This window comes from Cannabis sativa, chromosome 9 (assembly GCF_029168945.1).
Source record: "Cannabis sativa cultivar Pink pepper isolate KNU-18-1 chromosome 9, ASM2916894v1, whole genome shotgun sequence".
Lineage (NCBI taxonomy): Eukaryota > Viridiplantae > Streptophyta > Magnoliopsida > Rosales > Cannabaceae > Cannabis > Cannabis sativa.
The window spans coordinates 2,353,997-2,376,232 of NC_083609.1; the positions used below are offsets into that span (position 1 = coordinate 2,353,997).

Here is a 22,236-nt window from a genome sequence, read left to right on the forward strand (position 1 = left end):
AAATAATCCTTTATTTTTCATTTGTGCATTGGACCTTTCATGTCTTCTTTTGTGCAGAAGCTTCTTTTGTAACTAGTTGCTAGTTACTTTGACATAATTTCAAAAAATTAGTAACCATATACTTTCTAATTGAAAAAAAAAACAGTAACTAGTTACTCTTACCACTTACTTAGATTTAAAATTTCACCAAGTAACCAATTATGCCTTGTTTAGGATTTTACCAATAAAAATTTGTGGGGGAATAGAATATTTTAAAGAAATTAGAAAGCAAAAATATTTTATTTTTTTAATAATTTACAATTGTTTAATAATTTATAAAATTATGATACTTTTTATAAATTTGAATCTAAACATGAAAAAAAAAAAAGTAAATAAAAACAAATATAATGTGTTTATAAATGTTAGTTGCAAGCATGCAAAAGATGCTCACAAATTTGTGAAAGTTATTTATAAATTTGTAATAGTTGTTCACACATTTGTAAATATTGTTTTTTTTTCTTATTTTTTCTGAAACCTTTGTAAATATTGTTTACAGAAAAAAAAATTATACCTATCTACGAAATTACATGTCAGAACTTTATACTTCAGATTGCTTTAATTGGAATTTGATCATCGGTAATTACCTTAATGATTCCCATCACATAGATAACATCACCTAGTGTAAATTAGCCTTCAGATAACCCTTTCAACTGGAGGTTGTGTGAGTTTCGAACACTTAACCAAAACAAAAAAAGATGCCAATAAAGACGATCTCTACCAATATACTGCACAATACGATTTTTTGAGTATATCATTTTGAGAAAAAACATTTTTTTTCATTATTATTCTTAATTTTAAATTATTTAGTTACAGATTCTGTTGAAATTGATGAAAAAAAAAAACAAAAAGAAAATGTTAACAACACGTTGAATATCCAAAGATATTATCTATGTTCATTTTTTTTTTAAAAAAATAAATCTTTATATATAAAAAGTGTCTATCGCAATTGTTGTTTAGCCTTACACGATTAACTTAACAGACTGTTAACGTTAAACGTTAACAAATAAATAAACCCAATAATTAAACCCAAAAATTTAAACAATTTTTTTTCAAAATCGTATATCCCAAATTTTTGAAATTTTTTCACACGATTAGGCTTCATTCAAATTTCAAAAAATAAACCCAAAAAATTAAACAATCATTTTTTAAATTAAAGAATCGTATATTCTAATTTTTGAATTTTTTTTTACACGATTAGCTTCATTCAAATTTCAAAAAATTTAAAAATAAACCCAATAATTAAGAAACTGATAACTGTGCAACGATTTCTTAATTTAAATTTGAACTAAATTAATCTCCTTTAATCTTAATTTTAATTTCCAAATAAATTTTTATGTTAATCAAATTAATTCTTTTTTAATTTTTCCTTTAATTTTAATTCTCTTTTAATTTTAATTGTACATTACAAATTTAATAAAATTATAAAAAGTTTCCAACTCGTAATATTAATAGGTGTGTTAAATCATCAACAAAATTTCCTAAACATGTGAAGAAAATAAACCTGGGCTTAATCAAAATGGGCTATAATGAAAGATCGAAGTTGGCCCAGTTTGAAAAATTTAGCAATAAGGACAGAATTTTTGCTTTAATAGATAAAAAACAAAGTGAACATGAAAAATAAACTTTATAGGGCAAAAAAAGTAAATATGTGATGATAAATATAATAATGTAAAATAAAGATTTATGGTAATAAATATAAAAATATATGAAGATATAAATGGAAATATAAATCTATTTGGACAAAAATAAAAAACATGTGATGACAAAATTGAAAAGATATATATTATAAGGACCAAAATAAAAATATATAATACTTTTCATACGAAAAATTAAGAAAATTTTACATAGTAGACTAAAAATTTAGAAAAACACATCAATACATAAATTTTTTTATTTTACGCTTCGAACTTTTTTATTTATAAAAATACTTTTTTAGTAAAAATAATAAACTATTTTTTTAGTTGTTTTATAGTTTATTTATAATTGTATGATAGCTGTCATAAAGTTATTTTTAGTTGTTCAATAGTTGATTTATAGGTATCAGATTGACTTCTTATTGTTTTTTAGTTTTCTTACTTTTTACAGAAAAAATTATATTTTTATAATTTTAAAACTTTATAATTTAATTTTTATAAATAAAAATTTTAGGTCGTAAAATTATAAATATATTTAAAAATAGTTCAAAATCAAGTGAGATTGGTTTGAAACACTTTGAAGAATAATTGACCAAAACTAAAAAAATATAACTAGTATGCGTTTTTCAGCATACAATTGCATGCGTTTTTGAATGTGTGTGAGTTTTTCTAATAGCTAAAAACTCCTCCAAAATACTCTATTAATACCATAAATGCTTAATTTATAATTGGTAATATAAAAAATTTTATAGTGGTCATTCATGTTTATATGAGAGTGAAAACTCTATAAATAGAAATCATATTGTTTATTTGTGATACTCTTGATTGATATCACTTTTGTTGTAGTTAGATACTTGTGAAGATATGATCATTCTTAGACTCTACAATGAGCATATAAGGCTTAATAAATCTTTAAAAGTATTTTTAGAAATTTTCTAAATGTTTATGTGAGGGAGAAAATAACTTTTATGATAAAGACCATTAACCTTATTTAAGCTTTTGAGAGATCTTTTCCTCTTGTTTATATTCATATGTATCATTATTGCAAAGAGTTGTAATCTTTTCTTTCTCTTCCCATATAATCTTGATAAATTATTTTATTTGTATGTTATATATTTTATTGTAATCCTCCATATTTCTTAATATTCCCTATTATAATTAGTAGGAATTCAAGAATGACAAACTTTTGCTTTACCTTAGGTGAAATCTCTCCCAAAAGACTTCCATTTGAGTCAATTATAAATATATAGAAGGTTTCCCAATACTTCTCAAGGAAATCTCTTTGTTGCTCAATCCAAATTCTCCCTTACATCATTTTTTTATGTGAGATCTCAATTTTATTTTATTTTTTTTTTTGAAAGAAGAAATTTCATTAAAACAACAAATCAACGGTTACTTTTAACAAAAAAATAAATAAATAAAAAATTAATGGTTATAGGAACACTAATAAAATTTAAATTAAAAATTCCTATAAAAAACTTAATACATTTGGCTAGTAAATGAGCTAAAATAATATAATAATGATGCAAACGGTTAAAACATTTCTAATGCAAATATAATTAAGTGGTGGAAAATTAAAATATAACTTATTTAACAAAAAAAATATACTCTAATAGTGTAGAAAGTGATGTAAATTTAATATATAACAAATTTTGTAATAAATTTAACTTTGATTTAATATAAAATTTGTATCATATTACTTTTTTATTTATAATATTTATATTATTTTATTAGTATATTTAAGATTATTGTTATTAAGTACTAGGGGTGTCCAACATCTTTTATAGATAGCATTTACGATTGGTTTGCAATATTTTTTAAATGTTATTTTATTAAATTATATGAGACTCAATAATTAATTATACTAATATCAGTATGCCACTGAGAATGGTGCTAGACACAGTGATGTCTTTTAACAATTCTCTATATTTGACTATAGCATTAAATTACAAAGTATTTGTATTTTTTTTAGAGCATTGCTACGAGACACCAATATACCTAGTATTATTATGAGTTGACGCTTTATAATTAATTAACGATTCTCTATAACTTTTATCAAAGTAAAATAAATGAGATTTGATATTAAATTGTATCAATAATAATATTACACTTTATAAAGGTACCAGTCACTATGTGTGTCCTTTTAACATTGCTCTCTTTTTTATTAGTTTCCATATTAAAATAAGAGGGAGACAATTTTGTCCCATAATGTACTTTTACATATAACCCTAAATACCCCTAAATCAATCTCAGCCCTCAGATCAAATAACTCCCCTATCTAACGGCCACCGTACATCACGAAATACATTCCGTGAAAATACATCACAAGACAAAATCGTGTCTCTAAAATAACATATCTTAATTATATAAAATTACACCAATAATAATACTTAATTATAATAATAATAATAATAATTTTATGACATTTAAGACAGGATTAGCTACGAGCATATCTATTAGTATTTTTCTTTGATTTTGTGTGTACTTTATACTCTCCAAATAATTTTAGTCACTTTAATTTTCATTATTATTATTACAATAATAATAATAAAAAAAACAAACACAACACAAGGAAGAAACGAATGTTAAGAAAAAAAAAAAGAAAAATCAGTTACTATAAAAGCAAAGAAAGACAAAGAAAAAAGCAAACACGAGAAAATCGAATCCTTGTCCGGTCCAAATCTAAATCCGTTTCCAAACACCAAACAATGCAATCCCAACACCAAACGACGTCGCATCATCCTCCTCTTCCTCCGTCGTCGTCGTCTTCGTCGTTCAAGCTCTCTTCCACGGCGATTCTCAAAGACCCAAAAACAACACTCTCTGTAGTCTTAGCAACTTCTCTCTTCTCTCTCGTTTTCTTTCTCTCTCTCTTCTCTTCTTCTTCTTCTTCTACTATTCACAGACCCGAACCCGACCCGTTTCTCTTCCCCAAAACCCAGACCCATTTCCACAACGCCCAAAACCCTTCCGATCCTCCTCCTCCGCCTTCGATTGCTTACCTTATTTCTGGTTCCACTGGAGATTCGGCTCGGATTATTCGTTTGCTTTCTGCTACTTATCATCCTAGAAACCGTTATCTTCTTCATTTGGATCGATTTGCTTCTCGTGCTGAGAGGGATCGTCTTGCCGTTAATGTTCAGTCCGTTCCTATTTTTAATGCTGCTCAGAATGTTGATGTGATTGGAAAAGCTGATTTTGTTTACCCTAAAGGATCTTCGTCTCTTTCGTTTACTCTTCATGGTGCTTCTATGCTTCTTAGGTTGGCTTCGAATTGGGATTGGTTTATCAGTCTCAATGCCGGTGATTACCCACTCGTTACTCAGGATGGTACGGATATTGTTCAATTGTAGATTGATTTTTGTTTATTTATTTATTTATTTTTTTGGATTTTTGATTTGGGTTTTTCTGGGTTTGTTCAGATCTTCTTCACATTTTGTCTTACTTGCCAAAAAGTCTCAACTTTGTGAGTCATTCAAGCTACATTGGCTGGAGAGAGTATGATCAATATTTTCTTTTGATTTTGATTTTGATTTTGATTTTGATGTGATTGAAGTTGATGAGTGATGAAGTTTTTGGACTGTGTTTGTATTATGCTGTTACAGGTCTAAGAAGTTAAAACCCATAATTGTAGATCCAGGGCTTTATTTATCAGAGAAATCATCAATGTTTTATGCTTCACAAAAGAGGGAACTGCCTAATGCTTATAAACTATTTACAGGTACTGCTTCTTCCTCTTTTTTTTTTTTCATCAGTGTGTGCTTTTGGGGTAACTCTTTGAGTTTTCTGTGAGCTAGTTTGAGTTGCATTTGGAATTTGCAGAGATTAGCTAAGAAGTTAATGATGGTGAAAATTCTTAGTATAGGTTACATAGTTAACATATTGCATAATGGTAAATAATTATGTCATTTCTCAGTAGAGTAACAGAGCCAGCTTTTAGTACAAATTGAGGTTTTACTTTGTGAGATATGACCATGTTATATGTGGAACTAAAATCGTTCATTTCTATTTGTTAATCTGTAATGTGTAGTTTTCTAGAAAGTATTGTAATGAGGAAAAAGGTTAGAGCTTTTATTTTGAGGTTTCTGAATGGATATGTAAGGTTTTAATTTAAAATTTGGGGAGTTGAAGCAATGGTTCTGCTGGTTGATATGAAGTTGTGCAAGAACCTAGAACGGTTGCAAATGTAGGCTCACTAAATGCTGGTCTAAATTCGTTGTTGTTGTTGCAAATGATTTTGAAATTTGGTTTTCTGGTTTCACTGTTTTGGTTTAGAGGTGAATTTATTATGAGAACGAGTTATCCATTTTCGAATCTTAAAATCAGAAAGTGGTATCTGCTAGTTACTGCTTGTTGGTTCTCAATGCTGGATTTCTAATGGAAATATCTGTATTGAGTGGAGTTTTATGGAACCTAGAGTGAGTGAACAGTGGTTTTGTTCAATCTGGTGTTCAAAGCTGCCAAGTTTTTGGGCGGAATCTTATCTGTGTATAAAGTTCCATTGAGATCAGTACTGTGGCACTTTGATCTTCATGTATAAACTTTTTGTTTGTGATGACATATATTTAGAAGTTCGGTGCAAACAAAGTTGGTCGTTGTTTACAGCCTATGGGCACTGGCAATTAGTTAAAAAGAGAAAGAAAAATAGAATAAAAAAAAAAAAAGAGAAAGAAAACTTGCAACTCACATATGACCAAATGTGGTTTCTTTGACTGCATTAACAGATCCTTTTTTGTAGCTAATTTGTATGTTTCATCTTTTCCTTACCAACCTTCTTGTTTATTTCTGTATACACTACTTAGTCATGGGCAATCTATACTCCTAAAAATGTCTAACTCTGATGCCAATTTTTTGTGCAGGTTCATCGTTTGCCATTTACAGCCGTAATCTTATTGAATTCTGCATTCTAGGTACGGATAACCTCCCTAGAACTCTGTTGATGTATTTTTCCAACACACCTTCAGCACTTTCCAGCTACTTCCCCACCATTTTATGCAATTCTCGACAGTTCAACAAAACCATTGTAAACCACAACCTACAATATGCCAACTTCGACAAACCCCCAAAGGAGGAGCCCCGTAAGGTCATTCCCGATGACTTTGATCCAATGATTCAAAGTGGGGCAGCCTTCGCTTCTAAATTCAACCTGAATGATCCATTACTTGACCGTATCGACCAAGAAATTTTAAGCCGAGGCAGAGGTGATGTCGTGCCTGGTGGCTGGTGCTTAGGTGAGCCTAGAAACAGCACGTGCTCGGTATGGGGAGATGCTGATGTTCTGAGGCCTGGTCTAGGTGCGAAAAGACTCGAGAAACTTATTGTTAAGCTGCTCTCTAACGGTACCTCAACAACTAATAGATGCATATTTGAATGACTACCAAGAAATGAAGGGTATCAAGAGCTGCCCTTAACACCTGCTGTAAATTTTTGGAACCATGTTAACTACTTGGTGTCAATTCTTTTAGGAACACACTAGATTTGTTTATAGGCTCATTCGAGTTAGAGGTGTTGTTCACATTACAGGTACTAGAAAATAGAATTCATTTTGCCATTTAAGATTTGAGTAAAGAACCATGTTTACAAAGATGATTTGATCATACCATGTTGTACTAAAGATGTATGTGACCACATTACTGGAATTGGCTTTAATTTATCATATTTAGTGTTGAATTATATCAGTTGCCTTTATTTTTCAGTAGTATGAATTTTACACAAGTTTTTGAAGAAGGCAATTTTGTTTTTCACCTCAATTTTCTTTTTTCTTCACTTTTCATTCCTACCAAACATGGAATTTTTTCCTTTAACTTTAACATATTAAATCATGTTCTTTGAATTTTTCACTTTGTTGAAATTTCTCTTAAACTATTGAAATTGTTGAATTTTAAAATTTTTGTTTAATTTTACTAAAGAAAATCTGATATGGATAAAAAATTTACTATATGTTAAATTTCAAGAAACATGATTTAGTAGAGATATCAAAATTTAAGAGCACAATTTGGTATATGGACAATCGTCATATTAAATCCTTAAATCCAATAATTTTAATAATTTAGAAAGAATTTTTAATAACATAAAAAGTTCATGAAATATAATTTAGTACTTTTCAATTATTAATTTAACAATAACTAGTCTATAGCTTCAATAAGAGGAGCCTTTTCTCCTTACAAGAAACTAGAAAGTAACAAAGCCATATAAAGAGTAAACAATCTGCAAATGCCTCCTTCCTACTAATCAAAAAGAGCCCAAAAAGCAGAATATAATTCTTCCTCATCTACATTCTCTGAGTTGTGCAAAAAATGTTCTAAAAAACTCCGAAAAATGTGGCTACTGCGAAAACTAGAAACAGTACACCTCCCAAATAGCCAACCTGATTAAGGACAAGAATTTAGTCACATTTTAATCTTGAAAACAAGAATGTTTTGTATGTTTTCATGTGAGGGGAAGATTGTGGCTCTTACCAATTTTTCGGAAATGTAGTTGGCGAGAAATGCCCCTCCTATGATTGCAATAACTGTAGCGAGTAGGTGTCCGGCTATGGCCCCACTTGCCACGCCCCACGGAGACTACAGAAGAAAGGAAACTATTATTGGTATGGTATGGGAAAATCGACACTCAAATCCAGAACTCGTTATTAAGAACTAAATCCAACCTGTGCGGCACCAAGAGCGATTGTTGCCAGCATTGAACGATCTCCCCATTCCTAGAATAACCCCACATTGTAAAGTTAAAGTATCATCTTTGAGGAACAATACTACTCATCTATGCAAAAATAGTAGCCTTGAAAGAAATCTTGTTGCATATAAGGAATGAGATATGCTTACAGCAAAGAATACAAGGCTGAATGACTTCCAAATAATTTCCAGCGGATTGGAGAGTCGCTTTGATGCCTGAGACACATTTATAATTGAGAGGAATTAAGAACATAATCGACAGAAAAAGTAGATTCGAAAAAATGCTTCTAGGCCAGAGCATAACCTTTTCTTTCACAAGCTCCTCAGCTTCGGCATACTCATCAAGTTCAGGACTACTGTTGTCACCGCTCTTGGTACTACTCGATGGAAGGTCCCATGCATCTTTTAATGCTTTAATACCGAAGAACAGTAGAAGAGTTACAGCTGCATATTCTCCAATTGGCAAGGCTGTTGGAATGACAGAAAATCGAGAATGGATGTCAAATAAGCTGTGAAAGAAACAATAAGCGGGTATAGATGCAGGCTAACTACTAAGAACTTACTTGTTTGAAACTGAGCTGGTACAGAATGAAATAATCGCCCAATGACAACCGAGAGAACTGTCATTAGTGAAAGAGCACCCATTGAGCCCAACAAAACCTGATCAATGTCACATAATGTGTAAGAGCAAGTAGTTTCTAAAGAATGAACATTTATGTATTTATGCATTGTGAAATGACACATGATACTTTTTATTTTAAGTACACAGGATTAAATCGATGAATAAAGAAATTAGCATACTTTTATGAGTTTAAGATTTTAGTAGGAGAATCCATACCAGCCCTTTCTCATATTGCATGGCCAAGAGTGCAGCAATAAAGAATGTCTACCGAAAAAAGAAAAGAAAACGGTTAAGAGTTAACTCATCAAAAGGAAACTAGAAAGCAAACAGTATCTCATGGTAGTCTTACTTACTTTGTCCCCAATTTCAGACACAAATATCAATGAGAATGCAGCGGTGAAACCCGACTTTGCAATTGCTGCTAAAATTGATGATGGTCCTCCTTTCACAAAGGCAATGAGTGAAAATAACAAACCACAACCGACCAGCACAAAAGCAATAGCGACGGGATAAGGAAGTTGGTTCTGTGGCTTTTGACTGTGAAATGATCAAAAAGTTGGCATATGAGTTTCCCTAAGACGAATTTATGAACAAGTAAACGAGCTAGAATCAAAACGAAAACAATAGGCAGACTCACATGTATAAAATACACTATAGGACTGAACAGACTTTATATTTATCATCACTAATTCTTAGAAAAGTTTCTGTGAGTTTTAGACATTGAAATTTATAGGAACAACTCACATTTCAGGTGCATTGTCACTAGAGGAACCTGTGGTAAATAGTTTCTTGCTCTCATTATCCTCCCTTCCATCATATCCCCCCGATCCAATGCTGGCGTTAGATGCTTGAACTCGAACCGAGCCACTTAAAGAACTCGAGAGCTCTCTACATCTTACTATTATAACAAGTTAAAGACAGTAAATTAATGCAAAGTCCCATTTCAACATAATTTGCTTCTAAGAATCAACCTTCATCAAAATAAAGGATCACATAGAATGATACAATGCAACTCAACCATAACCTTTGTCCTAACTATCTGGCACCAATCAAACTTGTGTGAAGTAGCTCAATGAACTGTAATTCAGCAAATTTAAGCTCAAATTACCTCTAAATTCTTCAAAACCCATATAGGAAAGTAAAATTAATCAATAAAATGCACACTATCTACTTAAGCAAACAAGATTAACTTACATTCAGCCAATTTGGTTAAATCAAATCTAAATTCTTCAAAATCCAGATAGACAAAGTCTCAAAAACAAAAAAAAAAAACATTTCAATCCAACTTATCCAAAACCCAAAATCTCAGAAATCCCACCAAGCAAAATGCTTGCTTTATAATGAAAATAAGCTCATTAATTCAAAATTACAATAAGAATTCAAATTGAGTGAGGATAACTTACAAGAAGTAAAAATGGCGTTTTTAGAAAGAGTGGCACAACATGGTAGAGTGTCCACCACAGCTAACAAGGGAAGCTTTGTTCTTGATACAATTGGTCTATGACTATGAGGAGCCACCAATTTCTGCATTCTGCTCCTTCTTCTTCTTCTTTACTCTTCTTCTATGGAGTGTGTTTTTTTATTTTCACAAATTGAGCTCCTCCATCAAATATTCCAAAATCCCACCAAAAAAATATGATCTTTTTTCTATTGATTTTGTTATTTGAAGGAATCCCAAAACGAAAAAGGGAACAAGTTTGGATTTTTTTATTTTTTGTATGAGAGAGTTTGGATATGGGAAGAGTCGTAGCTTAGAAATATAGTAATGAATTAATTTTTGGGTGTTTTTCTGGTAGTTTCTTCGATCTGAGGGTGGGGCTTTGACTGTCTGCCACGTGTCATCTGGAGATAAAAACGGAACTCGAAATTCTTCTCAAGTATGTCATTATTTGTATAAATATTTGTAATTACTGTAAAAATCTCTTGTGTACTGAACTATTAGTACATTTTTTTTTTTTTTTTTGGTAAGTGAACTATTAGTAAATTTAAAATAATAGCTCCACATAAATAATAGCTCTAAGAATGCGCACACATACTCTCATAATATATCGTTGGATTGCTATTTATATATTTATTTTTTGTCTGAATTTTTGAATTGGGTCAGACTAACATTATGTTAATACTATATCAACAATTCGTTTAAATAAATGATCAGAATGCACTTACAAAGGATATTTGCAAATGCTTTTTATAATTTAAGGAGAATTTTCGCAACAAAAAAAAGTTCAAAACACAAAACTCTAGAAGGAATATAGTTTGGAAATAAATCCTATTTATTTTTAAGACATATTTTTATGTATTTGTAGTATTTTTAAGTATTTAGGACTTTGCCTCTTGAAGTATTTTTATCATACGGTAAGTAAAATAATAATATTATTACTTAGTCAATTATTACGTGAGCCCTACCTATATAATTTAATATTAAAAAAATAAAAATTTAAATCATTAAACTAAAAATTAAGTAATGATTAAGAAAATTACCTAAAACTAAATTTAAAAAAAATTAAATTATTTTTTTTAAATTAATTATACATGTACCTTTGACACGTGGCAACTGGTTAATCATTATACTTGCTACTTATGACAAAACTCGACAAATTCCATTTTTAATTTGTTGTATTTTATTTCATTACCACCCCAAAACTCAACACCAACAATGGAAGCCGAACCCAAAGTAGAGCCACCGTCCGATCAATGGGCCGATATGGCGTGGACCATGTTAACCACCGTACGCCGCCAATCCCCGCTAATCCAATGCATAACCAATTTCGTCTCCATGGATTTGATGGCCAACACGCTTCTCTCTGCCGGCGCATCACCCGCCATGCTACACACCCTCGAAGAAATACCCCACTTCACTCCTCACGTCCACGCTCTCTGTCTCAACGTCGGAACCCTCTCCGCCGACTGGCTACCCTCCATGAAAGCCGCCGCAAACTTCGCTTTTAACTCCTCCAAGCCTTGGGTTCTTGACCCTGTCGCTGCCGGAGCTTCCGGTTTTCGGTTGAATGCTTGTTTGGAGCTTATTCAACTCAAACCCACTGTTATTAGGGGAAATGGGTCTGAGATTTTGGCTCTTTCCAAAGCTTCTGTTCAACCCACCAAGGTAATAATTGACGTTTTATCACGATTTTAACGAATGGGTATGTTTCAATTTGGTGTTTTCATCTAATTTTAGTTTTAAAGTATTGGTTTTTTATTATATTTTCATTCATCCAATTGCTAAAATTTTATCTTTGGATAATTTTGGTTAAATATTGTGTTTAGTGTAATTAAATTTATAAGAAAATGAGAGATTTGTATGTGTGTATTCTGTCTTCAGTCGGTGTGACTTGTGGGATTTATATTTACACTTAGCCCATAATAAAATTTGGTGGTAAATTAATTTAATTTACCAAGAAAAAAAATCAATTGAGTATATTTCACGATTTTAACAAATGGGTATTTCTCAATTTGGTGTTTTTCATCTGATTTGAGTATAAAGTATTGATTTTTATTATGTATACTACTCAAAAGGGTGTTGACAGCTCTCATGAGTCAACGGACGCCATTGAAGCTGCTAAGTCACTGGCTCAAGCTACTGGTGCTATAGTTGCAGTGTCTGGAGCTATTGACATTGTTACAGATGGAAAAAGAGTTATTGGAGCTCACAATGGAGTGGCAATGATGCAGAAGATTACAGCAACAGGTTGCTCTGTCACAGCACTTATAGCTGCCTTCGTAGCCGTGGACCCTTCCAATGCCTTTGAAGCCACAGCATTGGCCTTATCGGTTTTTGGAGTTGCCGGTGAGATGGGAATGAGGTTGGCCAAAGGTCCAGCTTCATTGAGGATGCACTTGATTGATTCACTCTATGGACTTGATGAAGCTACTTTAATTTCACATGTCAAAATAACCACCTTTTGTGATTGAATTGAACAATGAGAGAGAGGGACTCATTGTTTTTGGATAGGTATGTTATTTTTGCTAATACATAATTTTATAGTAATGCTTCTGTGTATAGCAATTTACAGGAATGAATTTGTTTTGTTTGTATTGCTAAAATTCATTGATTTTTTTGTTTATTGTTTAGATTTTATAAATCATTGAAATGCATAATTCTTCTATCTTGAATCTGTAAGTAAAAGATGACCTTTTGTTGAGCAATATCTATTTGGAAGCTGCCAGTTTCCACAGCTGTCAATTTCTGAACCACTTTACTCAACTGCTCTATCTGATTTGACTTTATCTCTTGATTACATTATGGGATTAGGATTTCATCACCACTTTTGTCTTTGTAAACAGACCTTTAAAAACCATGATCAGCAAATCTGCAATATGTTTTGGTAGTTGATGATATTTAGTGGAACTCTTTCTCTTCTGTATAATATAAGGTTGAACTTTTTGTGAGATTTTTGGGTTCTTTCAAATCTTTGATTTTTCATATATAAATATTATAATCTCCATTAAATTTTGAATTACACAAAACACTATAAAAATACTTAAAGATAGGAATACAAGACTGAGAGAGACACACTGACTGGACTCTCTAACAAATACAATCATCCATAGAACACACTGATCAACCTTCTCCATTCACATCTACACAAACCAAACAAACAAAGAAGAATCTCTCTCACTTGACTACAAAGTTTTCACTATTCAGTACTTGAGATGAACTGTAATTCTCAGCAGAGTTTCAGCTCCATCTGTGGAGATTTGGCCAGGAGGTATGAGAGGTCTGAGCTCAGCAATCCCATAAGCATTCTTAAACTTACCAGTCCCACCAGTTACTGACAACTGTGACAAAGTAGTACCAATAGTATAAACACCGAAAAAGTTAAGGTTATCATTGAACTCTCCTCCTTCCATTAAGGCAGTGAAAGCCATAAGCTGTTTCGACCCATCTGCAGAGCTGGCGACATAAACACCCTGAGCCTTTCCAAGTTGTTGGGATCCCAACTCAGGAGTTGTAGTGAGTATATCATCAATAACAGTGATTGTCCCGAACCCAAGTCCCAAACCATCAGCAGCCAATTGACTCTGTAAGTTGTTTGTGTTTTGGTTGTTAACATTTCCCGCGAAAGCTGTTCCAGCCAACCCTGTTCCGAGAGGAAGGCCAGTGACACCATTGACAGTAGGCATAGCACCATTGGCATTGGGGAGAGCCACTGCATCGTCTGGGGTTTTAAACCCGATTGGCTTTGCAAAAGGGACTTGACTGCTGTAGATGTTGCCTAGCAGTCCTGTGACCGGCCTTGCTGTCGGGTTACTACCCCCCAAAATGTCATGCATATACATTTCAAGAACCGGTTCTCCTTCTCCAACAGGAACAACTGCAGCCACAAGAAGAATCGGATTGTAAACAGAAATTAGTGTCAAGAAGAGTAAAGTAATGACTGATTGTGATTTCAACATCTTTTCGGTTTTGTTTTATCTTAAAGCTTTGTGTGTTTTTGGTTTGTAGAAAAACTTGGAATGCTTTGAGTTTGTGTTGGTGAGTTAACTCTCTATTTCTCTGTTTGTTTTTATAGTAAGAGATTTTGGTACACATGGGGGGGAGTGGTTGACTAGACCCAAAAAGGTGGTGAAGTTGTTGTGAGCTATGCTGTTAATGGAGAAGTTCAAGTTTGTATTTTTAGCAAGTTATGATGATGATGATGATGATGGGTTTGTTATAAGTTTGGATTTAGTTGGTTCTATTTTATCAGTTATTATCTGTAAATTAATCAAGTTGATTTCACCAGCACCAATACAATGAGACTAGTTTCTATATAATATGGTTTTTGTTGATGATGACTTCATTGTCAGCTGAGATTACAACTTTTTTGACTTGAACATGTTTTATTCATTTTATTTTTTTATATATGTTATTTTATAACTATGATATATATAACGATGGATATTTTCCTGGTTTTTTGGATAATAATATAGAGAAAAGCACAAAAGGTTTGACTTTTTTTTGAGGATAAAATATTCTGTTGTTAATCATGTCGTTTTCACTTTACACAAGTAGTTTATGAGTAAACGACAATAAAGAAAGAAACGACCTGTTGTTGTGTTCTTAAAAAGATGGCAATGTTGATGAAAACAAACAAGTCCTCCTAGTTCTTCCCTAATGTGTTCAATACTCCAAGCACCTATTCTTGAAGATCCACTGGTGCTTTAGCCTTCGTCTATCAAGTTGCGTTTTAAAGGAAGATAACTAAATTTGCTAAGCGCGACTGAGCGAATACGACATCTTTTTTCATTCTTAATGTCACATGACCTTGGAACATCACCTATGTATGGAGAATTCGATCTGACTTTGGACTCGATTAATTCAGCCTCGAATGTAACAGTGGGATTCTGAGGCATTTTAGATTTGTGAGCTTTAGGAGCCATGATCTCAAATTCCAGGTCATCTAGTGGAAAAGCATAGTTAGTATAACTGCTTATAGATAAAGTTAAATGAGTGGTTATGAGAAGTTATTTGTCATTATCTTATGTGATGTAAATGTAAAATATGGAGTTTGTCCACGTTTCACGAACGGTAACAAGTGGACAGAATCTAATGAACAAAGGATGATCAATATGAAAAAAAAAAAAGAGTATTATAACAGTCTTTCTTTATATTTTGTATACAATTTATTAATCCTAAAATAAAATGGTCTTGTGAATTATGAAAAATTAATTTCAAAACTATGTTAAAATTTTTCTTGTTACTTTTATTATTATTGTTCACTAATTTTTGAATATAATAATTATAAAAAGGTTTATGTATTAATTAACGAAAATATACGTTAATATTTATAATGGTGTAAATAAGATTTACATATTTTGTTACACATGTATTTATCTTATACTCGCAGTAAGAAATTATTTAAATTTTATTTTTAGCATTATAAACTATTTAAAATCTAAAAAATTTACAAATATCTTAAATATGTACAACATTTGTAATTATAAAAAAAAATTAAAACTAAAAAACTCTCATCAATATCAAAACAGATAATTAAGAACAATATAGTAAAATGATCCTAGAATATCCTCTAAGGTTTACTGCATAAATTTCCTATAAGATTAGTGAATTAGGTTAGATGAACAATAATCCTAAGCAACGTCACCCCACCATAAACACCACGTGGACCACTACGAACAACCAACCGGATCTCCGCAAACCCACCTGCCTTATTGTACTTCCCGGTCCCACCAACCACAGCCAACCGTGATGATGACGTGGCACTACTACTTTCCCTATAATAAACTCCAAACAAGTTAATACTATCTCCATACTCACCTCCTTCCATCACCACCGTACACGTCATCATCAAACTACTCCCGTCTCCAGAGCTTGCCACGTAGACCCCTCGAGCTCTTCCCAACGTTTGGGACCCTAACTCGGGCCCACTCGTCACCAAATCGTCGAACACGGTAATTGTCCCGAACCCAAGGCTCAATCCATCAGAACCCATTACGATTGGAACGGCGTCGTTTGGATTGGGGATGAGGAGGACCCCACCACCACGGTCTGGGGGATGGGAGATTGGCTTAGTGAATGCCACGTGGCGGCTGTAGATGCTGCCTAATAAGCCAGTGACTGGTCTCGCCGTGGGACCCACAATGTCGTGCATGTAAAACTCTAGATAATTAGTATTAGAAGTAACAGTTTTGGTTATTATTATTAACAATACAATTAGTGATAATTTTGTCAACATTTTTTTTTTTGGAGATATGAAATGAAAATTTGAGGATTGCTTTGAACTTTGAAGTTGGTTCTTTGTTATATATTATTGTTATGAGAGAAGAGTGAGATAATATTAAGATCGAGATGATATGATATATATATGGTACTACTGCATGGAGTTGAGTTGTTGTAGTGATACATATATAAATATATGTATTATATAATGTATTGTATAGGAGTGGAGAGGTTGTTGAAAATTATAAGAGAAGACTAAGTTGTTTCGTACGTACATGTATAATATGTTGCATGTTATATATTTGTTGGGTTGCATGAAATGCAGGGGGGGAATTTGACTAAAGAATTAGTAAAGACAAATGAGGTCACTTTGACTTACTTTATATATAGTGTTCAAAATAAGAAAATTAGAATAAATATCAAACTTGAAAATAAATAAATAAATAATGTCGTGATTATTCAAAAAGGGGTGACAATTTGTGTTTGTTTCTACTCGAAAATAACTTATTTGACAAACGAATTAGTCGTGTTAATCCAAACTTCATGTTATCGTATCCAGCTCATTTTGCTAAGGTAGAAAATATTAAGTATCTGATGTGAAGTTGTATCAATAACTTTAACTCTAATACAGGTTTTCCATTGCCAAATCATAATTTGGTAAACGTATTTCCTTATAGTATGATAGCAAGCAAGCAGGGAAGAATGTAATTGAACAGCATTTAATAATATATACAGGAACCATAGCTTCCACCTCAACCAACTAAGCTATGAATATTTGTTGTTTATAATACACTTAATTTTACTTAAATAAAAACTTAATAATTTTTTTTATATTTTTATTTTGGCCCTGACAGGAACATGTACATATTGTTCAATTTGGCCTCTTAAGCATTGTCAAGAACACTATATATAGCATCTGAAATCCGACCAGCTAAATCTTCGTCAGCAGTTGTAACAACAGTAATCGCAACACCGATTTTTATACAAGCTCTGTTAGGTTCATGGACGTGTACCACAGAAACATTTTCACCTTCCAAATCTACCGTATCGCCTTCCACTGTTCCGCTGATACCCCTTTCCGACAATGCTGCTAGTAGAGTATCTGTACTCGGGGAACCCCAGCAAAGAACAGGCCTGCATTTCTCCTGGTCTGACTGTTTGGTCTCAGAAATTAACTGATGTTTGCCGTTACTAACAAGGAGCTCTCCCTTTACCCTTGTCACATTAATGTGTTCTTGTTTCAACTTCTTGAAATGGAATTGTGTAGCCAACTCCATTGGAATTTCAAGTTCTGAGCTCTTCAAATTTGGTATAGCTAGTGTTTCATTCTCGGAGTAGTGTAAGATCGAGAAGGGTGTCGATTCTTGAAAACTAATCCGCCTTAAATCCTTGGGGAACTATATTCAAGAGGTAGAAGGAAACATAATTATTAAAAATAGATTTCTCGTTCGGTATATCAAGGAACTGAAAAGAATGATAGGTACCGCAACAATTTTCGGTTGCAAAATCTTCAGCAAAGGTTGAACTTTATTCAAACTGCAAAGTGTAATGAAAATTCATGTGAGACCATTTCAATATGCAAAAATATTATCAACATGAATTGGTCTTCCCAGCTAAAAAAAGAAAGGGGAAATAGTTGTGTTGTGATCACAGTACACTACCTTATTCCAGAGAAAAATGAGCACTGAAGAACCTTCATTTCCATGGGCTTATAAGGTGAAAGAGCCAGCTGAGCATCAATTCCATTCTGCAATAAGACAATTTTGCATTGTGCATAATTGATCAACCCCAAAAAAGTCAAAAGGAAATTAAAAGAAAATCATTAAGATTAGAACCTCAAGAACAAGTAGAGAATTTCGATCAATGCACCATCGCTGAAGCAAGTGAACAACCGGACCGAGTCGTAAACTCCAATTAGGACAAAATACTACGCATGGTTCCTGCCAATTCATTCTATGCACAAGACGAAAATTTCAATGGAATGAAAATAAATTACAGTTAAAATAATATATAACAGACACCAAAGTGACCTTGAAACCACAAAATGATGTGTGTACTTCCTTATCTTTCCCAACTAAGTAGTCTTTTGAAAAAGTAGGTAAATCATATATATAACACATGTCTATGGTGCCGATAGAATCTTTTCAAGTTCGCTTAAATAATAAATACTAATATATATATATATGTATGTATGTATTATACACACACATAATAGAAGAATATCCAGACAGGAACAACTAAATAAGAAGAGAACAAAAATGGGAATAACTTAGCTTACAATAATTCAGGTGAATAAATGGCTGGAAACACGTGAAGCTTTTTCTGCTTTATGAGCTCTGCATGGGCAAACGATGGCTCACCAGAAAACAGCTGAATAATCAAATTCAGAATAAGTTCAGTGTTTAGTTTCTTAGTTCACATCCTCTCAATTATATAAAGCCTCCATACAAATTGTGACTAGTTAGACAGAAGAATATTTACCTTTTCTTGTCTCTCAGTGCACAGCCACTCAGGTATGACATTTGTGAAAGCTAGTAATTCTTTTGCTACAGAAGAAATGAAGTATATGGGAACCTAAAACATGGTGGATACATTATAATTAAAAAACATGGCTTTGCAGTGTTGTTCCATTTCTTTTTTTCTTTTTTTTTTGCTGTCCAAATTATGCAGCAATGGGCAAACACAATTTTTTTTTTCAAAAAAAATTAAGAGTAGTGACAACACATCAGGTGGACGTCATGTATCCAATTACTAAGGCATCAATACAGTTGGACATTAAAGTTTAAACCATCAGTCTCACATTGATTCTTAGTAAACATTGAGCATGTAATAGAAAAGAAAATGACCACCTTATTTCTTGAATTTGGTTTACTTAATCCAAGTGTCCTCTTTTATTCACATAACATACCTTCATGTTTGAATAATCCAGTGCAGTTGATATTTCTTCCAATAGCTGCAGAATAAGTCCAAGTCGATCAATGGGAATAAGAACAGAACCACCATTTTTAACAGAATCAACCGCACAAGAGCATACAAAAGCTAGTTTGTCCCTTTCCTCTGAAATATCAGCAGATGCTAAAGATCTGGCCAAATATTCAAGTTAAGAAAACAAAAGAAACACCCAAAGATACAGTTACTCTATTTGATAATTATGCAATTTAAGGTGGGGAGTTGGGATTGAAGTAAAATTGTGATAAAATTCAGAAAAGATCCAGTAAAAATGAGGTTATGCTGATAAAAAAATTTCAAACTTCAAAACAAAAAGATACCTGATAGAATCCGTTACTGGGGCAGAATTGAATCCATTATCTAGGTCATCCATGGCATGCATGAAATTGAAATCTGAATATATGATTAAATCATTCCCTTTAAGAGCATGGTAATCAAAATCCATTGCATGCCCAGAAAGAAAGATGGAGCTGGTAATAAATGCAATATCCCCTTTTGGACTATTTATTCCCCAATTACAAGCTCCAATTTCTGCCCCTGAGCTTACTGCCTTTATGATCAATGTGCCGTTATAGCAGGTTTCTTCCAAATATTTAAGTGTTTGAACCTTTTGCAAGCAATCATTCACATCAACTGCACTGTGAAGTTCCTTTTGTTATATCCTCCAATACAAGAGCTATTTATTCAACAATTTCAAATCACAAATGTAAATAAGATATGATTGTAAATCACCTGTATAGGGGCATCCAACCACCCAAATCCTCTCCATCTTTGCCTAAAGCAATCTCCTTCAGTGTGGGTAAAAGTTGATCAAGCTCTTCGAACTTCATCCCTTGAGGGCAAACAGACTCTTTGTCTCCATAAAATCGTTTGTATTCCATATGACTTGACACAAGGTCCTCCATCATAAGTTTCCCAAGTTTAGCAGTGGCCTCAGTTACATATATCTGCCCCATATAGAAATTAACAATGAAAAATAAACATCCAAAATAATTATATAGAATCAGCTGAAAAGTTAAAACAAGACCAAGCACATTATCTTGTACCTTAGCAGAAAAACCTTTCATTCGAGTAAGATACGGTAATCCAAGCATGCCCATTGGGCTCGAAATAAGAACAACATCAATGAAAGAGGCATTCCACAAGTGTAGATTTTTAACAGTTTTATAACAAGGCTCTGCATAAACAAGATTTCTCGCATTCGGGGCGGTTTTTTCTGGTGTCCTATGTTTGTCAGACTCCAGGCAACAGCAATTCTCTTCATCTAAATTATCGAAATCATTTGGTACAGGAGAGAAGATTGTAAGAGCTGAGAGGTCCAATGGGACATCAAACAAAATCCTAAAGCCACAAATATTGAGTATGTGACAGGATGGGAAATGGAAACCACCACCTTTGCTCAAACACGTCTGTAAGGAACAAAGTAATTAGAAACTTCATTGAAATGGAAAAACACCCAATTTACAAACAGATCTACAATAACATATAATGAAGGTTATTTGAATCCCTATAACTAAAACGGGTAATATCATATATGTCCAACACAAAAGCACCCACTTGCAAAACAGTTAATAAAACTCTAATGTAAGTAACATGATTTCTAGTAACTAGTGGAACAGAACTCACAAACTTCATAGAAGTAAAAGAGCAGTGCAAAGCTTCAAAACAATGACTGGAGACTTGACCCAAAGTGTGTTCCCTTCAGAAGCTTTTTCGTGTAGACCCTTGAAAATATGACCCTTTAAAGGACCTGAAGACTGAAAAGAGAAAATGCATTGACATTTCATCAAAACCCAAATAAAATTCCTTATTTTCTCAATGGTTTCAATCTAAAGGAGCTATTATCTCCTCAGAATAAGAGGTGCCCCCGAGGCAGTAAAAGGTGAGTGAGTAATTGTATCAAACAGTTTAAGAGCATGATTATGGGAAACGGTAGTTCAGTTACCTGACTCAGGCTCAGCTAGTCAGCTCCTGGAAATGAAGCTCATGGTGATGGCGACAAAAGGATCGTCGACTGGGATGATGCCGGAGTGAGATGAAAGCGTGGTTTTCTCTGAGATGTCAGAGCAAGCTCAAGTGTTTCTCTTTTTTTTTTTTTTTTTTTTTTTTTTTTATAAATGAGAGAAAAGTTGTTTTGATAGTGAAAATTTTATTTTAATAGCTAAGTTTATTTATTGTTGTAAATAATATTTAAGTTATATTAAGAGAATGATAACGTGTTATTTATTATTTTTTTTTTATGGGATGGATTGTAACACTTAGATAATTAACGATTAGGTACCTATAAAAATTATACAAAGTCTTTTAATTTTATACTTTAAATTTTTTTATTTTTATATTTTTAGTTGTCATAAGATTATTTTTAGTTATTTTATAACTTATTTATGTTTTGTTTTTTTTTTGCTAAATAAATATTTTTGAAAATAAAAATTTTAAGTCGTAGAATTATAAATAAAATATAAAAAAATATATTTTTGAAAATTCTTCTTAGAGTTATTTAATTTTTTTAATAAAAAATAAAATAATATAAAATGTAAATTAATGGTGAAATAATTTTTTAAATATACGAATCTCACTTATTTTAATTTAATAAATATTATGGAAAACTACTAATTAATTATAAAATAACATGTCATACAGGTGCTATACACTTTAGTGCCT

The 22,236-nt window shown here is 32.3% G+C and overlaps 6 protein-coding genes across 8 annotated transcripts; 2 read left to right on the forward strand and 4 right to left on the reverse strand.

Annotated features, from left to right (window-relative positions):
- Window positions 1–4,213: 4,213 nt before the first annotated feature.
- Window positions 4,214–7,346, forward strand: LOC115723207 (beta-glucuronosyltransferase GlcAT14B). The gene is made up of 4 exons (XM_030652641.2): window positions 4,214–5,003; window positions 5,096–5,171; window positions 5,279–5,394; window positions 6,533–7,346. The coding sequence occupies exons 1-4, from the start codon at window positions 4,256–4,258 to the stop codon at window positions 7,045–7,047; spliced, it is 1,455 nt and encodes a 484-aa protein (XP_030508501.2). The 5' UTR covers window positions 4,214–4,255; the 3' UTR covers window positions 7,048–7,346.
- A 345-nt stretch (window positions 7,347–7,691) lies between these two features.
- On the reverse strand, window positions 7,692–10,775 carry LOC115724157 (protein PAM71-homolog, chloroplastic). Its single transcript, XM_030653621.2, has 10 exons — window positions 10,370–10,775; window positions 9,711–9,864; window positions 9,320–9,503; window positions 9,183–9,230; window positions 8,908–9,004; window positions 8,649–8,812; window positions 8,495–8,560; window positions 8,323–8,373; window positions 8,132–8,236; window positions 7,692–8,040 (listed from the first exon to the last, which is right to left on the reverse strand). Exons 1-10 carry the CDS (start codon window positions 10,494–10,496, stop codon window positions 7,975–7,977), a joined length of 1,062 nt encoding a protein of 353 aa, XP_030509481.1. The 5' UTR covers window positions 10,497–10,775; the 3' UTR covers window positions 7,692–7,974.
- Window positions 10,776–11,563: 788 nt separating this feature from the next.
- Window positions 11,564–14,762, forward strand: LOC115724133 (hydroxyethylthiazole kinase). 3 transcript variants are annotated; one of them, XR_004013000.2, is made up of 4 exons: window positions 11,564–12,072; window positions 12,483–12,918; window positions 13,638–14,337; window positions 14,480–14,762. XR_004013000.2 is itself a non-coding variant. In XM_030653601.2 (3 exons), exons 1-2 carry the CDS (start codon window positions 11,623–11,625, stop codon window positions 12,876–12,878), a joined length of 846 nt encoding a protein of 281 aa, XP_030509461.2. In that variant the 5' UTR covers window positions 11,564–11,622; the 3' UTR covers window positions 12,879–12,918; window positions 14,480–14,762. The 3 variants fall into 3 exon arrangements, 1 of the variants encoding a protein (XP_030509461.2); XR_004012999.2 differs by having other exon boundaries at window positions 13,649–14,337; XM_030653601.2 differs by lacking the exon at window positions 13,638–14,337.
- Window positions 13,369–14,482, reverse strand: LOC115723364 (dirigent protein 16-like). The gene has a single exon (XM_030652819.2). The coding sequence runs from the start codon at window positions 14,361–14,363 to the stop codon at window positions 13,608–13,610; it is 756 nt and encodes a 251-aa protein (XP_030508679.1). The 5' UTR covers window positions 14,364–14,482; the 3' UTR covers window positions 13,369–13,607.
- A 597-nt stretch (window positions 14,763–15,359) lies between the features above and the next one.
- LOC115722658 (dirigent protein 16-like) lies at window positions 15,360–16,759 on the reverse strand. Its single transcript, XM_061104094.1, has one exon. The coding sequence runs from the start codon at window positions 16,640–16,642 to the stop codon at window positions 16,016–16,018; it is 627 nt and encodes a 208-aa protein (XP_060960077.1). The 5' UTR covers window positions 16,643–16,759; the 3' UTR covers window positions 15,360–16,015.
- Window positions 16,760–17,331: 572 nt separating this feature from the next.
- Window positions 17,332–21,739, reverse strand: LOC115721700 (uncharacterized). Its single transcript, XM_030650765.2, has 12 exons — window positions 21,521–21,739; window positions 21,202–21,332; window positions 20,622–20,984; window positions 20,308–20,522; window positions 19,896–20,213; window positions 19,535–19,709; window positions 19,108–19,200; window positions 18,905–18,996; window positions 18,462–18,579; window positions 18,288–18,373; window positions 18,111–18,162; window positions 17,332–18,023 (listed from the first exon to the last, which is right to left on the reverse strand). The coding sequence occupies exons 2-12, from the start codon at window positions 21,208–21,210 to the stop codon at window positions 17,511–17,513; spliced, it is 2,034 nt and encodes a 677-aa protein (XP_030506625.1). The 5' UTR covers window positions 21,211–21,332; window positions 21,521–21,739; the 3' UTR covers window positions 17,332–17,510.
- Window positions 21,740–22,236: the final 497 nt, after the last annotated feature.

Coding starts and splice junctions, on each gene's coding strand:
- LOC115723207 (XM_030652641.2), top strand. CDS start 4,256: ATGTTAAGAAAAAAAAAAAGAAAAATCAGTTACTATAAAAGCAAAGAA. Junction 5,004..5,095: donor CCCACTCGTTACTCAGGATG/GTACGGATATTG, acceptor GGGTTTGTTCAG/ATCTTCTTCACATTTTGTCT. Junction 5,172..5,278: donor AGCTACATTGGCTGGAGAGA/GTATGATCAATA, acceptor ATGCTGTTACAG/GTCTAAGAAGTTAAAACCCA.
- LOC115724157 (XM_030653621.2), bottom strand. CDS start 10,496: ATGCAGAAATTGGTGGCTCCTCATAGTCATAGACCAATTGTATCAAGA. Junction 8,237..8,322: donor TCGCTCTTGGTGCCGCACAG/GTTGGATTTAGT, acceptor TTTCTTCTGTAG/TCTCCGTGGGGCGTGGCAAG. Junction 8,041..8,131: donor ACTACATTTCCGAAAAATTG/GTAAGAGCCACA, acceptor GTCCTTAATCAG/GTTGGCTATTTGGGAGGTGT.
- LOC115724133 (XM_030653601.2), top strand. CDS start 11,623: ATGGAAGCCGAACCCAAAGTAGAGCCACCGTCCGATCAATGGGCCGAT. Junction 12,073..12,482: donor CTTCTGTTCAACCCACCAAG/GTAATAATTGAC, acceptor ACTACTCAAAAG/GGTGTTGACAGCTCTCATGA.
- LOC115723364 (XM_030652819.2), bottom strand. CDS start 14,363: ATGTTGAAATCACAATCAGTCATTACTTTACTCTTCTTGACACTAATT.
- LOC115722658 (XM_061104094.1), bottom strand. CDS start 16,642: ATGTTGACAAAATTATCACTAATTGTATTGTTAATAATAATAACCAAA.
- LOC115721700 (XM_030650765.2), bottom strand. Junction 20,523..20,621: donor TGAAAGGTTTTTCTGCTAAG/GTACAAGATAAT, acceptor TATATGGGGCAG/ATATATGTAACTGAGGCCAC. Junction 19,710..19,895: donor CCAGTAACGGATTCTATCAG/GTATCTTTTTGT, acceptor ATATTTGGCCAG/ATCTTTAGCATCTGCTGATA.